The sequence below is a fragment of the Dipteris shenzhenensis genome, chromosome 6 (assembly GCF_047967505.1).
Source record: "Dipteris shenzhenensis isolate YYH24624 ecotype China chromosome 6, Dip_SZ_1.0, whole genome shotgun sequence".
NCBI lineage: Eukaryota > Viridiplantae > Streptophyta > Polypodiopsida > Gleicheniales > Dipteridaceae > Dipteris > Dipteris shenzhenensis.
The window spans coordinates 27,135,293-27,151,631 of record NC_141601.1 but is presented as its reverse complement, the minus strand read 5'-3'; the positions used below and the strand labels follow the sequence as shown (position 1 = coordinate 27,151,631).

The 16,339-nt window shown below is 43.3% G+C and overlaps 1 protein-coding gene across 1 annotated transcript in view; it reads left to right on the top strand.

The window, feature by feature from the left end:
* The window catches only part of FIP37 (FKBP12 interacting protein 37), a 90,246-nt gene extending 74,153 nt beyond the window's left edge, over positions 1-16,093 (top strand). The window contains exons 11-14 of the mRNA XM_087375820.1: positions 647-808; positions 5,772-5,841; positions 15,281-15,336; positions 15,578-16,093. Coding sequence (XP_087231946.1) covers positions 647-808; positions 5,772-5,841; positions 15,281-15,336; positions 15,578-15,772 — 483 coding nt within the window. The 3' untranslated portion in view covers positions 15,773-16,093. The remainder of the gene's footprint in view (positions 1-646; positions 809-5,771; positions 5,842-15,280; positions 15,337-15,577) is intronic.
* The last annotated feature ends 246 nt before the right edge of the window (positions 16,094-16,339 follow it).

Here is a 16,339-nt window from a genome sequence, read left to right as displayed (position 1 = left end):
AATGGACTAATCAATGGTTAATTGCTGTTTGTTGAGGTCCTTTTTGTGTGATGCGGGAGGACTAGTTGCTTGTATACTCGTTTAACCTGCTTGTAGGAACCATAGCTAAAATTAGTGCCATGAGGAGCATCTTAACCTAGAGGAAGCTGGTGCCTTGAGGTCCAAGGAACTGCAGAAGATGCCATGTGTGTGAACTTCCATATGAGACAAGTGGCATGGGACGACGTATGTATAACCAATATTGTCTAGTTGCCAATAATGAGCTAGAGAGAGGGGCCAAGGTTAAGGTGCTGGGCTCTTAGTCGGTGTATAGTGAGCAGCAATTGTGTGGCAGGCAGCCAATCATGAGCTTTTGGAGAGCTTTCAATCAAAGGAACTGTCTAGTGAATGGAAAGCAGTAAACTATTATCCGAAAACTGGTAGCATGCCATTGATGAACTTTGACACTTCTGCAATCCTATCTGGTTTTGATTTCTAGGATTCGTTTTTCTTGGTTTGTAAGGGACCTTAAACTGCACAAGGGGATACTTTTAAAAACGAAGAAAAGATAACACGTCCAGAGTTTTGTTGTTATGCGAGCTGGAAGTGGTACTTTCCTATTTTGCAAATGTTGCTTTGCTGATGTGGTAGTTCTACGCCCTTGCAGAAAGAGCTGGAAAATGCTGAGAAGAAAGTGAAAGAGCTGCAAGATGATCTTGGAGCTGTCCAATTCACCCCGCATAGCAAAAATGGCAAGATGTTGATGGCAAAGTGCCGTACTTTGCAGGAAGAAAATGAGGAGATTGGTCGTGAAGCATCAGAAGGCAAGGTCAGTTTGGTATATTGGAATTAGAAAGACTAGCATGTGGTTTCTACAGCATGTGTATTAAGTCTTGCTTCTGAACTATGCATTTGATGGCATCTTCTACTGTGGGCTCAAGGATGTGGATGATTGCTAAGTGAACAGACTAGTCTGTGTTATAGTCAAGATTTGGATCCAATTTTGTGAAGTGTTATTGTAGCCCGTGAGGGACAGTCAAGTCTTAACTTCCTCCACGTGAAAGCCTTTTTTGCCCCAGGAAATCATTGTCTGCAAGCTGGCAAAACTTAGCTATGGAATTTTTTGAATGCCCTTGCTGCTGGTGCTTAGATAGAGGAAATCTATTGCATATAAACTAGTTTATAGACATTGGTATGGTTTGATGCATAACATATGTTACATTATATGAAAAGACTGATGGCATCCATACGTTTTGCCTAAGGGGAAGCATGGCAATTGTGGATGGTTCAGCATGAGCCTCTTATGGGATTTAATCTTGTTTCTTTGTATTTTGGTCACCCTTAATAGAACGATACCTTTTTGCACCAAAAAGGTTAAAGTCAACACAGAAGCCAACAGTCTCTCTTCCTTAGCAAGAAGAGTATTTGACTCGCATGGAGATTTAGTGGGTCGAATATGGCCCATCCGGAGATACTCTTGAAATTGCCAAGCAATTTCATCCTCTGCCCTTTATCGTAGCCTATAAGTTTGCTGCAAATTGGTTGACTGCTAGGGAGTATCTTGATGCCGTGGTCTACTTCCTCTCAAGAGGAAGACCACGTGGTAAATTTGAAAGAAATGCATCGCTGAACTCTCTTCCAATACCTTTAAAAGTTATGTTTGTTGATTAATCAGCTTTGAACAAGACTGATTCGAGGGAGATTTTAAAAATGTCAGCACAATCTCCAGCACACATAGTCTTTGTAAAAAGATACACAGAACGGCGAACATCATACTTAGAATCAGCAAGAATTGTATCAAACACTTAGTAGCTACAAGATTTGCAGGTGAGTCCAGGTTCGCAAGGGGAACATCCCTTATATCCTTGAAGCTGGAATTCTTATCCTAAGATGATTGTGTCTAGACTTTTGCATCTGGTCCACGAGCCAAGTTAACCATGTGCCTGTGGTCACTTGCTAATATGGGAAGTCAAAGCCTTTGCACCTGACGGGAATTTATGGAGTTTTGAGTAGAACCATCATGAAATAAAGATCCATGCATGTTTGTGATTTAGAGGGAGTTTCCTGTGAGAGAATGCTGTTACATATTGATGACAACTACCCTAAGTCTGCTACCAAGATCATCTTTACCGAACCATGAACTAGGAACTGAACCACCAAGTGCTTGATCTGAAACTCACCACACAGCCATAGAGCTGTGATCTCACCCCTGAGTACTTGGAGATCATGGGGAAGACACATGGCACGACTCTAGATCAGTAGACCTCCACACTCCATACCATGGAAGCCCCATTTGCAAGGGATGAATCAACCTAGCCTGTCAGGTACAGCCGTGCCTCTAGTAGCAAACAATCACTGCACAGGTACTAATCAGTGTCCTCCACACTAAGCCACATTCCATAGCTATAATTAGCATGCATGCCCCATTACCTTCTAGACCGCCATCTAGATATAACACTCTGGTTAGCATTACTTATCCTAACGTCTTGACTTTTGTCCAGTAGGGTCTCTCTTGACCCATAGGTGAGTCACTAGCTAACTGAGGTTAGCTACGGACCTTCCTTGAAGTATTTGTGTCCTCTGTAATAGATCTAGGAACTGAACCACCAAGTGCTTGATTTGAAACTCACCACACAGCCATAGAGCTATGAGCTCACCCCTGAGTACTTGGAGATCATGGGGAAGACACATGGCATGACTCTAGATCAGTAGACCTGCACACTTCATACCATGGAAGCCCCATTTGCGAGGGATGAATCAACCTAGCCTGTCAGGTACAACCGTGCCTCTAGTAGCAATCACTGCCCAGGTACTAATCAGTGTCCTCCTCACTAAGCCACATTCCATAGCTATAATGAGCATGCATGCCCCATTCCCTTCTAGACCGCGATCTAGATATAACACTCTGGTTAGCATTACTTATCCTAACGTCTTGACTTTTGTCCAGTAGGGTCTCTCTTGACCCATAGGTGAGTCACTAGCTAACCAAGGTTAGCTAGGGACCTTCCTTGAAGTATTTGTGTCCTCTGTACTAGATCTAGGAGGCTGTTCTATCAAGTCAGCAAATCTTCTCCCAAGTTAATCTTCATTTGTCCTATAGTCCATTTGATACAATACTTAGTAATAATCCTATTTCTGAGATGTTTTGTCTTTTATCTAGAATCTTTCATGTGGAATATACGCCAAATCGTCCAACTCATCAGTTCTTTAGGAGACACTAGATTGTCTTCCATCTTGTATTTTTTGTTTGGGTCTACACACACGGAAAATGGGATTAACTGTGACATTTTAAGGAAGGCCTAAGTTATAAGCTACATCATTGATGTTCTAAGAATGAGGTTGAAGGACTATAATACCCATAGGAAATCTTCCAATCCTCAGGATGTATAATCTTTTGGAATTTCTAAGATACCCACATGCCTTCCTTAAGAATCCTGAGGGGTATGTTTTTGATCCGCATAAACTTTGCTATATCTTGAGCACTTTTTATGGAATGTTTAACTTGTGCTAACAATCTTGCATATCTACTAAGAAATCTTTAGCTATTGGATCTTCAGCTCTTTTTATGGAATCTTTAACTTGTGCTAACATTCTTGCCTAACAAGAAAGCTAAGCTATTTAACTTGTGGTAACAGTCTTGCATATCTAACAAGAAAGCTTTAACTATTTGTATAGGGAAAGCGATATTTGTAGCTTTATGATCCTTCTCATCTTTCCCTATACCTTACACAATGAAGTCCCTCCTCTATCCTGAATATACTTGGAAGAAGAAACCAAAAGGCACCACGAAATTTTTTCAAATCAAAGTATGACTATGAAAAGACAACCACTCATGACTTAAAGGTGTCTTCATTCCTCCATGATTCTCCAGGCAAAGATATGTTGATAACACTAAGACGACTCATAGCATGAGTGCGCTAACAAGATCATCTTCACCTAATTACAAACTAGGACCTAAACCACTGAGTGCTGCATTTGGAACTCACGATCCAACCATTGAGCTGTCAGCTCACCCCCGAGCACCGGAGGCCATAGGGAAGACAGATGGCCCGACACTAGATAATAGACCTCCTTGTCCCATACCATTTAATCCCCATCCACGAGGGATGCATTGATCTAGCTTGTCATGTACAACTATGCCTCTAGTAGGAATCACTGTCCAGGTATTGATCAATGTCCTCCGCACTTAATCCATAATCAAAGGTAGGAAAGGAAACTAAGTCACAAATTATGACAGCATATCTTTATTAATAAATAATCAAAGGTAGGAAAGGAAACTAAGTCGCAAATCATGACAGCGTATCTTTATTAACAAATATTGTCCAATTTTACATTGTTAGTACCATCCGCACCACTAGGCCCCATCAAGACTTGAGGGCTCTGCAGAAACCCCAATCGAGATCTAGGCCACATAATAAGTCCATCCTGATAATAATGACAAATTACAATGAATCACATAGCCATGGAAATTACTAATAAAATGCATGCAATATCGACATCATCACTGCCTCAACTCTAATGATGTTGGGGAATGTCATTGAGGATTACAAATTGGTCAGCTCTGCAACAGACTTACCCTGGTTTGTTTGTTTTGCCATGGGTGAACTGGTTGCACAATAGACAACAGGAGGTTCTCTAGACTTGAGTGTGTAATGATACTTGTAACCCTCGAGTATTTTTCAAACACTAGGGAGCCTTTTATTGCAAGATTATCCAGAAAAATCTGCTTGTAAACCTAACTCAAGATGGGTTGGACAGGATGCTGCACGCTCCTCATAAAGGCCAAGGAGTTTGAAAATTCAGGTGCTACTCTATATAAAATAGGAAAGAGAATATCATTCAGGAAATAGCATTGTATGGCTTCCAGTAATAATCTCATTCTAGTGTGTTCTTGGAAGTGTAGTTCTTCATGTGTCTTACTAAACACTTAAAATGAATTACAAGCCTCTAAGCTTTGGTCCATACTAGTGTAATGCAGAGCCATGTATACACCTGCTTGATTTGGCAGCATGCAAGCTTATGATCTTGAATGTTTCTTGTCGTTATTGTGCAACTATCCTGTGTAGTTTGGCTTGTAACCCTGGTCCCTAACCTAAATTGGATTTGGTGGTTCATTGGCTTCTTTGAAACGTGAGCCCATGTGCTACTGTGTGTGGAATCAGGTGCAGAAAACATAGCTAATGAGCAGCCCTTCTTATCGTACATCTTTCTTTGGTCTCAATATAGTATAATCCTTCCAGTGATTCTTTTTTTAGGGAGTGGTCTTACTATATGTTGGCTTCTCTAGAAATTCAAATGGCTTACGTCATTGGGTTTTTATTGTAGTTCCCAATGAAATAGTTTTCTTTCAATGTAGTTTATCTTACAGTATTCTGCATCTTGATGCTTGACAAGGCGTATGTCATCAAACATTATTAGCTCGAATGACTGATATATAAGATATTGTACACTGCATGATTTGGAAAAATGAAGCCTTCTGAGATTATCGTGAGATTCTATGGTAAAAAGTCTTCTGTTGCTCTACTTTGCTGATCTTATACCTGGCATGTATCATCTTTCTTACACAGGCTTGTTGATTAATGCTCTTCACATTACTCACCATTTGTGTCACTCATCATTTGGGTGGGAAATTATGCATGACATTTAAACATATAATACATAGCAGGAGGTATTGCCAAAAAGAAGCATCCCAGCCCATTACATGCCAATTGTATGTTCAGATCATAGGTGCTATCATTATCTTATGAATAATGTCATTCTGCCAGTATTCTCAAAGGGTTTTGTGATTGCAGATCCATGAACTTGGAACGAAATTGGCAATGCAGAAGTCACTGAATACAGAGCTGAAGAGAGGATATCAAGGCAATTCATTTTCCTTTCTATTTAATTGATGTTTGAGCAGCATTATAAATGAAGCGTACTTCATTTGTACCCTTTTTTTTCTGGGAAATTTATCAACTGTTGCACAGGACATGCATATTTACAATGCATAGATAGCCAAACACTCACTCACACGAGAGAGAGAGAGAGAGAGAGAGAGAGAGAGAGAGATGAGATGATATGATATGATTGTTAAAGTGGGGGAAGTAGCACACTGCGATGAAGATCGGGCGTGCCTCTAGTAATCGGCGGACTTGTATCCACATGCATCATGCATGCTCCTCTCTCCGCACTATGAATATGAAAGGCCTCAGATGCGATCTGTAGAGATGCGATCTGTAGAGAACAGCTACACCACCAGAACCCTGTATTCCACTGTCTCTCCTCATCTCTCTCCTATGAGCTGACTCCCGGGGTACCCAGTCAATTAGGCAGCCCTCTTTCTGGGCTCTCAAGTGTCTCGGTGTAAAACATCATGTCTCTATCAGTGTAGGTTTGCAAGAAACCTGCCGGATCAAACCAAAGGGTACCATTGCACTTCCACACTTGATGGGATATCTCAAGGTGTATGCCTCAGGCACACCTTGGTTTCTATGTGTGTGTGCTAGAGGCACAGTTAGGTGCCCATAAGCACTGTTAGGTGGTGGTAGAAGCCACATAGGATGATTGAGAGAATCTAGGAGTTGATTGAGGAGATGATTGTGGAGCTCAGAGGTCATCAGTGATGTCAATGATCATGTAAGAGGTGCCTACTTAAGGACCTCACCTTTCTTCATTCCATAAGCAAGAATTCTCAGTTTGTGTTCACTCCATGCTTTCCTTTCAGTTTACCAACATGGTATCAGAGCACTTTGATCCTCCTTGAGCCCACTTGTGCCACATCATCATCTTCTTCTTCATCTTCATCATTTCTTCCCTTTCTTCCCAAATCTTGCTAAAGCTTGTTCTCCCTCAGTTCTCCGCCATTCTCCAAGCCCTTCCTGCTGGAGATACCCCTCGTTTGGGCGAACTTCCGCCTGCAAGCAATTGAAAAAAAAACGTCTCTGTTGGCTGCCATTCTCCAAACAGCGCATTTTTTCGTCATTCTTCTGTTGCAAAATACTCCCTGCCTGTTGCACCATTGCTCGAGCCCTCTTAGGAGTAGATGGGCGACCTCAAGACGAACATTTTGAGTCACTTTGCAGCCCATTTGGTTTAGTAACGAAGGAGAAAATGTCGAAACACAAGTTCAGCTTGCAGTAACTCCCCCGGGCAATATCGCCCGCCATTTCGCCCAACCTCTGTGCTGGATCTTCTCTGGTATATGAGCTTTCTTTTGCTTCAGAAAGCCCTCTCTTCTTTGCTTTGAAGAGTGAGATACAAGCCCTCCAAGTTCAGGCCTCTGTTTTGGACAGTTTTAACAAGGTTGTGAGTGTGATGCTACATTAGATGCTACTTTAGCATTTCTGAGTTTTTAAAGTTTTGAAAAGCATCAGTACAACTGTGGCTACAACTTTCTTTGAAGTTGCTATACCTGGATTTGCTTGGAATACTTTCATTTAGTCACCTCTATGAAGCATGCAAGTGAAAACATCATTGATTTCTAGTATGGATTTTGGTTGCAAGCCTTTGCTACTCTAAATGCTTGTATTTTGAAGCTCTTCAACTCTTTCTAGCCTTGTAAGAGAGTAGACACTGCCCATTCTGGGTTAGACCCTCTCATGGCTACCATCTTGAATATGGATAAGTTTAATGGTAAGGGCTTTCACACATGGCAGATGAAGGTTAAATTTGCATTGATGAGGGAAAACCTCTGGGGGCTTGTCAAATCGGCTTCAACTTCTTCTTCAACAGCCTCCAATGCTGGAGAATCCTCAGCTCCGACACACCCGGCAAGAGATCCTGCTAGAGAGGAGAAAGCCTATGGCATCATTGCTCTTGCCTTAGGAGATGACTATATTCATCACATCTCTGACTTAGAGTCTCCTTCAGAAGCTTGGTAGAAGCTTGACATTATTTTTGGTGCTAGCTCTCACATCTCAAAATTGTCACTTAAGATTGCTTTCTTTGAATTGAAGATGGTTAGTGGCACTCCTTTGGCTACCCATGTCAATTACATGCGGAGTCTCATGACTCAACTTGCTTCTATCAACTCTCCTATCACTACAGATGATGCAATGGCAGTGTTGCTCAAGAGTATGTCTGAAGATTATGATCATGTTGTTACCACTTTGAAAAATCTTCCTAATCCTAATCTTGAAGGTCTTATCTCTGCTCTTCAAGAAGAAGAAAGACACATGGAACTCAAGAAAGGCAATGACACAGCCTATGCCATAAAAATCCAGAAGGGCAAGTTTTCACCTTGCAATCATTGTGGGAAGACTAATCACCTCTCAAGAGACTGCTTGAAGATCAATCCATGCAAACACTGTGGCAAAAACAATCATCATGAAAAGTTTTGTAGAGCAAAAAAGGAAGCAACTTCAAAGTTAGAAACATCCAATCTACTTTCAGTTGATGTGCCTCCACAAGATGAGGCATCCTATGAAGATTATGCTTTTTGAATCATCTCCATGTATGCTCTAGATCTCTCTTTTTTTTGTTGAGTCAAGGTACTGAGCCTGGATAGTCCTCCAAAATGAATGAAATAAACTATTGTGTAAACACCTCTGGTCACCATATGATGTAGGCCATGTGTATGTGTTTTTTGCTCCATGGTACCTCCTGCAGACATTGTATGCATGTACATGCAGGGGAGATAACCATTGGAATGTCTTTTGTATCCCTTTTGTTTACTTCACACCCTTGGGAACCCCTTGCTAGCATGAGAACCTAGCCATAGATTTATCCTTGACCACCATGAGATGGCATGAGAAACTATGAGACTAGATGTATCCTTGACATAGCCTGAGGCATTCCCTTGAGGGGGGATATGATGGGATATCTCAAGGTGTATGCCTCAGGCACACCTTGGTTTCTATGTGTGTGTGCTAGAGGCACAGATAGGTGCCCATAAGCACTGTTAGGTGGGGTAGAAGCCACATAGGATGATTGAGAGAATCTAGGAGCAAATTGAGGAGATGATTGTGGAGCTCAGAGGTCATCAGTGATGTCAGTGATCATGTAAGAGGTACTTTTACAAAAGAAGTTATACTTAAACTTTTTGCCATATGATTTATGCTTTTTGAGCAGTACATTGTGGGATGAGTGGTATCGATAGACGATGTAATATTGGCCAATATTTATTAATAAAGATATGCATTCAAGTGCATTAAATGAAGAGTCCTAGGCTTAGGATAGAGTGAAATGGAAAGGTGATCTTCGGTGAACCCAAATAATGGGGTATCCCTCAGCATGTCCAAACATGCATCCTTTCTCAACCACCTTGTATGCATGCGTACACCCATGAAAGCCTGGAAAGAGGGCTGTCGACAGTGACGGGATATATCTGGGAATCAGCCCATAGGAAAGATATAAGAGGAGATAGCGGGATATGGGGGTCAGGAGGTGTGGCTGTCCTTTTTAGAGCGCATCTAAGACCACTCATCTATTATCTGGAGAGAGGAGCACGCACGACATATGTGGGTGCGATTTCAGCTACTAGATACACGCCCGATTTTCATTGCAGTGTGTTACTTTTCCCCTGACACATCATCTTATGCACGAGAAGTCATCAATGACGGGCATAGCCCATATGAGACCATTCATGATGACATCACAAAGCTTTCTAGACAAGGGGACACTCCTCCTTGGTGACTTCAATGCACGCACTGGGAACAAACAGGTTGGCCTGCTAGATTTCGATGAGGATTCCCTCATAGTACTGGAGATGGATGCAGCAGAGCTGGGGATCGTGAGGCAGCCAACAGATATAGATGCACCAGTGACATCATATGGGAGGCATCTACTCGAGTTGGGGGGCTATCCATGACTTGATCATATATAGCGGCCTTCAGAGATAGCCATTATCTGGTGGGCTCACTCGTTTCCCACATGGCGGGGGGAGAAGGGACTATTTGTTGGGTCCACTAGCCTTTGCTTCACGTATATGCGATTTTATTGTGCCTCCTCCTCCACTCGGAGCTGACCACTCATACCTAACCTTCTGGATATCGGCCGCCATGCCAGTCATGAGGAGGGCCCCCCTACCACCCACTGGCGTTCAGATCCATTTTGATCGTGCTCTTGACCCGGTGTACATGAGCCACCTAGCTTCTGAGCTTCCAGTCTTACTTAGAGAGGGTATGGATCTCGCACATGCATCAGATACCCTTGTCTCAGTGATACAGGATATTGCCACCGATCCTTCCTTATGACTCGATGTGCATGTGTCCCAGATGGGAAGATGTCCCAAAACCCTTGGTTTGACGATGAGGGCAGAGAGATGAGCAAGCACTGGGGCATTTGACTTCACTAGAAGCACAACGGATCACGCCGAGTGACACGGTGTAAGAAGTCGGCTTTCATCATACACAGGATGGATGAGGCGATCGATTCTTTTGTGAAGGAGATCCTACTATGGGATGGGGGCTCTTGTCAGAGAGGAAGTCGTCCATCCCCATCACAGATCCAACAGTCTGGCATACATATGCATGCTCTCTCTATGATGTCTCGGGTCAAGCACCGCCTAATATGTCCTCTATGCCTAGACCCACTACGTGTCACTTGTTTACTGCACAGAATGTACGGGCTGCCCTTCTGAAGCCCACAAGGGACTACGCACTGAGCATTTTGCACATGGACAGGAGGTCTTGACCCCGGTCCTAGCACAACTGTTCAACCATGCCATATGCCATGGCTTCCCGCCTACCTAGAGCACCACCACCATAGTACTGATGCATAAGGCAGGTGATCCCATGGACATTGGAAACTACCGCACTCTTATGATTGGTCACACTCTGGCTAAGATATATGGGTTAGTACTAGAGAAGGAGATCAACAGCCACACAGAGGGCCATGGGCAGCAGGCTCTTGGGCAGGCAGGTTTTCGGAGATGGCACTCCACCCTGGACCACATTTTCACCTTGAGGGCTATCATTGAGGAGGCGAAGTCGAGGCATCAAAAAGCCTACACGTGCTTCATAGACTTTCGTAAGAAATTTGATACTGTCCCACGGTCTCGCCTGATCAAGAGGTTAAAGGAGTTGCAGCTCCCAGAGTTCATGATCTGGGAGGTCATGAGTCTATATGAGTCTATCAGAGGGAGGGTACGTGTCCCAGTAGGTCTATCAGAATGGGTTGAGAGCACTATCGGAGTGAAACAAGGCTGCCCCCTCTCACCGACTCCCTTCGGGCTCTATATCGACGAGATCACTTCCTTTGTAGATCGCATAGGTGGAGAGGGATCACTTCTGGCTCACCTGATGGTGCTGATACTGTCGTACGCAGATGACATAGTCCTCATATCATCCTCAGCAGAGGGATTGCAGAAATATCTAGAGGCTCTGGAGATGTTATGCAGAGAGAGAGACTTGACAGTTAACCTTAGGAAAACCAAGGTTATGATCTTCAACACCTCGCGAGCAATGTCCTGTCGCCATAGCTTCACATATCGAGACGAGCTAGTGGAGATAGTGCAGTCTTACACATATTTGGGAGTAGTGTTCATTAGACCAGGTTTCACGATAACCCATGCAGGTATGGCACAACTCACACGAGGACAGGGTGCTCTGGCCCGACTAGAGAGGCGATGCTTCCAGCCACACTTCCGAGACCCTCCCACAAAGGGTTGGCTTTTTGACATGCTGGTGAGACACCGACTGCCATGTATGCAGCACCTTTTTGGGAGAGTTTTATTTCAACAACAGAGTGAGAGATTTGAGAGGCTATAGGTGATTATGGGATCCAGGATGATTCGGAGCAAGCCCTCAATCCCCCATCAGATTACACAGGTAGAGTTCGCCATGACTCCTCTCCAGGTTGATGCCATCTTTTACACAGTGACTTTCCTCCACAGAGTCTGGGCCTTACCACAGTGGAAATTACCGAGGCTAGCATAGGAGTCTTCCAGGCCACTAGCAGAGAGCGGTGTTGATACAGCATGGTATGCATGGGCATCCACATGGTTTGGTAGTCACGGCATTCAGATGGACAGACTTCCCCCCATTCAGTACAGCATGGATGCACCACTCTAGATGATCCCACGGGATGAGATCAACCGTATCATACGGTTGGACCTACTCCAGTGGACCTACTCCAGCTCCTTACTTCTAGGGCTTGGGGAGAGAGGAGTTCCCCACCAAGATCCAGTTCTATCATGACCACTTCTTGAGGGTTTCGAAGCATGGTCTTGTCATTAGACCTCAGTACCTCGAGGACATGAGAGTCTCACATGCATTGAGGATTGCCATCGGTCAATTGCGAGTCTCGTCACATCAGCTGAGGATTGAGGCAAGGAGAGCCGCCGGCATATCCAGAGAGTAGAGGATCTGCACACTATGCCGGAAGGAGGAGATCGAGACAAAGGAGCACTTTCTATGTGTTTGCCTAGTCTATGAGATCCGAGGGCGATATCACTGCCTCTTCCAAGAGGGGCATGGATTCGGTCCACTTGCACGGTTGATCCATTTTCCCGATCAAGTTTGTGTTGAGCTCTATCTGATTGAGATGCGACGATAGAGAGATATATTGATGTGATAGACACTTGCTACAGATTTCTATGCATCTGAGCCAGTTGCCGTTAAGGCTAGGGAGAGGAGCTTGATGAGATGAGAGCATCATGGATTAACAGTGGGGGTCCCCCCTACAATGCTGCCAGACGAGAGACACGCACTTGACATGTGACACAGAGAGGGACTAGAGCACACACGATCGAGGTCCAGTCTATTTCCGCCCTCCTTAGAGGTGACCGTCAGAGACGAGGCGTCACCCTTGATAGGGATACAGAGATCCAGGAGACCCATGCCCTCCACCACATCGAGAGAGAGCTCGACAGGCACAGATACGAGAGCTCCTCACATCTCATCAGAGAGCAATCAGGTTACCTGGATATATGGAACCACGGCATGTACTTGGAGCGTTAGCTCTGAGCACCTGATACTCTCCTGATATTTTGCTACTCTACTATTTTGTTCACTAGCGTAGCACTTTAGCTTTCAGCAAGGCCCTTAGTGAGCCCTTTGCTTTTGTTTTTGCTTCAGCCCTTAGTGGCTTGTATGAGTTACCTTTTGGTTTTGCATTTTGTCTCATAGCCCCGTGAGGCCTCCTGCAGACATTAATACATCTTTCTTTCTTGCACATCTTGGAAGTAGGCATCAAATTCTATCATGAGGGCACTTGTCCCGCATTGGAGGGTGAATTTGGTGTAATATCTTTTTTCCATGATTCTGAAGTTTTTGAATTCAGCACTCAATCACACACATGTGACAAGCAGTTTGCATGATCTATTCATAACATTTCATATCAGAGTAGCACAAGCAAAAAGAAGAGTGTGCATTTAATGGAGACATCGTCCATCCATCCGGGTGACAGCAATGCAAACAATTTAGGATTGGTGGACAAGCGATGACAATAGAGAGCAGGGTAGGGAGCATAGGGATCCACACAATTCCCGAAAGATGATTCTTTGTGTATAGACATGAATTTGGACTTGGGAAAGCAAGGCGAGTGGAAATGTGAAAACCCGACCAAGGAAGGAGGAAAATTGAAGTGAAAGTCAAATCGGGACAGCAAGCAATGAAAGTTCGAGGTCTATCAGGCAAGGGCAGCGTGCAAAGAAAGACAATGTCCAAAATTAATCACTGGGGTAGTGTTCCCGCCCCCCCCCCCCCCCCAAGCGGGGCAATGTGCAAACAAAGGTTTCCCTCATTGAACTTGAGGATGAGGCCATCTCTTTACTTTGACCTCGTGACCCTGAAGTAATTATTCGGAGATACAGCGCCTGCAGGAGGAATTGCAAGCCGCCTTAGCATTTCAAGCCGGGAACATTCCTATTGCGGGTTGGATCAGCAGTAGTGATGACGATAGTGAGGATGAATTCACTCAAATGGTTGAATATGGAGGAGAAATCAGTTGAACCCAAGAATAATGAGATCTAAACCTTATCCATGCCAACTCTGTTCACAACCCTAGGTTATTCTTAACCCTATGTTAGACCACACTCTAACCTTAGATCCTATCCAAGATCTCAGGTTAGTCTGGTCTTGGCTTTGGTGAAGCCGGGGCCCTTTTAGTCATGATGGACACAACAGGATAGTTGAACCAGTGATTCTTAGACTAGAGTAAACCTTGTGGTGGATAGAATCACTCATGTTGATGGGCATGAAGAAGTCGAGTTGCATACTTGACTAAGCTTCCACACATACCTCTCCCTCAAGGCCATGGCATTCTAACACGAGTCTGGGATCCCTTTTGTTTCTAAGGGAGGGGGAGAGGAGAAAATCTAGAATTATATAGTATTAGATTTACAGTTCCTGGAAATGATTTCTTTAGACCTTGAACTGGACTTGGATCCTACAAAGGTCTAAACTTGATGATACAGATAGTCATCCTGAGGGATGGTCTGTAGTGGTATGGGACACTACAGGTACTCTTGTTGGATGCATCAGAATTCCTGAGTGGCAGGAAGTTAGAACATTACCAATGGGCCCCTGATAATTGTTATACAGTTCAAGATCTGGCTGGCATTAGTGGAGTGATCACTTTGGTTCTGGTTGAGAACCAAAGTTCTGGTTGAGAACTTCAACTGCTTGATACTTGTAGCATCTTGCATTACCTATTGGCGAGTGTGTCGGAAAAGACATACCCAATGGGTTGTGTTTACCCAAAGGATGTTGGCTAGGGTGTGAGGTAATTAACCAAAATGATTTTTGGTAAGTGAGTCATATTTAACTTTCTGTTAAGAAAGCTATTACACTCATGGTGCCATTCTGTTCACTCGTCATTTATGAAGCACTTGCGTAAGGTGTACAATTCTTGAATTTTCTGCAAGTCTTTCACTTTGTAAAGGTTCTATGGTATTACAGTGATGGTGTGATCTGGCTTTGTACCCATCCGCTGATTTTTTGCTCTAGGATATGCCATATAGCTTGTCCATCAAGTTACGGACCGCGATTGTTCTGTAATTTTGGGCATCTTTGTTGTCTCTTTTACTAGTTTGCCACTTCTTGGAAAACCTTCTTCTACTGCCTTGTTCATTATTATTGTGAACCGGTTACTTTTGCTTTCTGACTCCCCATTCAACATCTTTGGAAGGAGATCGATTGGCTATAATGCCTTTCTATTGGCTAATTTTCTCAGCCCATTCTCAATGTAATCCACCTACCATGTCTTCCCAAAAGGTTCTTGGCGGGAGGCAAGATTAATATTTTGAGTGTGTGTGTGTGCTGGAACAGTCCCTTTTGTTGGTATTTTTTATTAACATCAATACCATTGTTGGCTTAGATTTTTTTTGAGAGCTCATGTCTGGTTCTATTTATTTAACTGATAACAAGACTTATTTCAGAACTGTACGAGTATGTGGAAGAAGTCACTGAAGAAGCAGAACGATCTCATGAGATGGTAATTCTTATCGCTAAGATTTGAGTTTCAGTTACGAGGAACAAATATAGGCATAGAGATATTGGATTTGTTAGGTGTTGTCATACTGCATTTAAAGAAATCTGCCCCTTAGGATGCCCAGATTGCCTTCTCAGAAGTCTTTGATATTATGTCTTATCAGAAGTCTTTGAAGGATAGGCTTGTTTTATTGGGTGTGTCAGTTATGCTGCTAATTGAATTTTTGTTTTATGGAAACCTACAGGTTGATCTCCTTCAGAGACAACTTGAACGAAAAGAACAACACGTGCAAGAGCTTCAGAGACAACTGGATATGCTGAATTCCAGAAAAGAAGTTCAAGGAGGTGATGGTATAGAAGGTGAACATGGAAAGCCAGGTGAAAGGAATGAAGCCACAGATAATGATGAGGCAGGGAGGAGTACTGATCACAATAAGTAATGTAAATATTTTCCAAGAGAACTATCGCTGAATGAGCTTGGTTCTCAATTAATGAAAGGTTTGTAGTAAATTGGGTAAAAATCTAAGCAAGTTTGGAAGACTGTCTCTCATTTGATGGCCTGCAGATAGCATGCTTGTCTGTAGCAATATAGAAATGTGAATGCAGTTCTCTATTGGCAATCCAAATTGTGTATTCTTCTTCTGTAAAAAAATACTGGAAAATTATGTGTGATGGCAGTCTCCTGCACGAGAATTCGATTTTGATACAACTTTTGAACACTCAAGCCATCAATCATGCAACTACACATGAGATTTTGAAACTTTCCAGGGTACATCTGCTTGTAGACATTTTATTTTTAGGGGGTTTCCATTGACAGGAGGATTGACCAGGAGATAAGGCATTTCTATTCATGTTAAAGTGCATTTAACTAGGCAAGTTATTGATGTGTGCCTTGATATGACAGTAAATGTGACAGTTGTTTCTTCTACCGGTGTGAGTGGGAGGCGTTACATGTGACACAAGCAGCCAAGTTTTTTTGCACACTAGAGACATTCTGATGAGGGAAA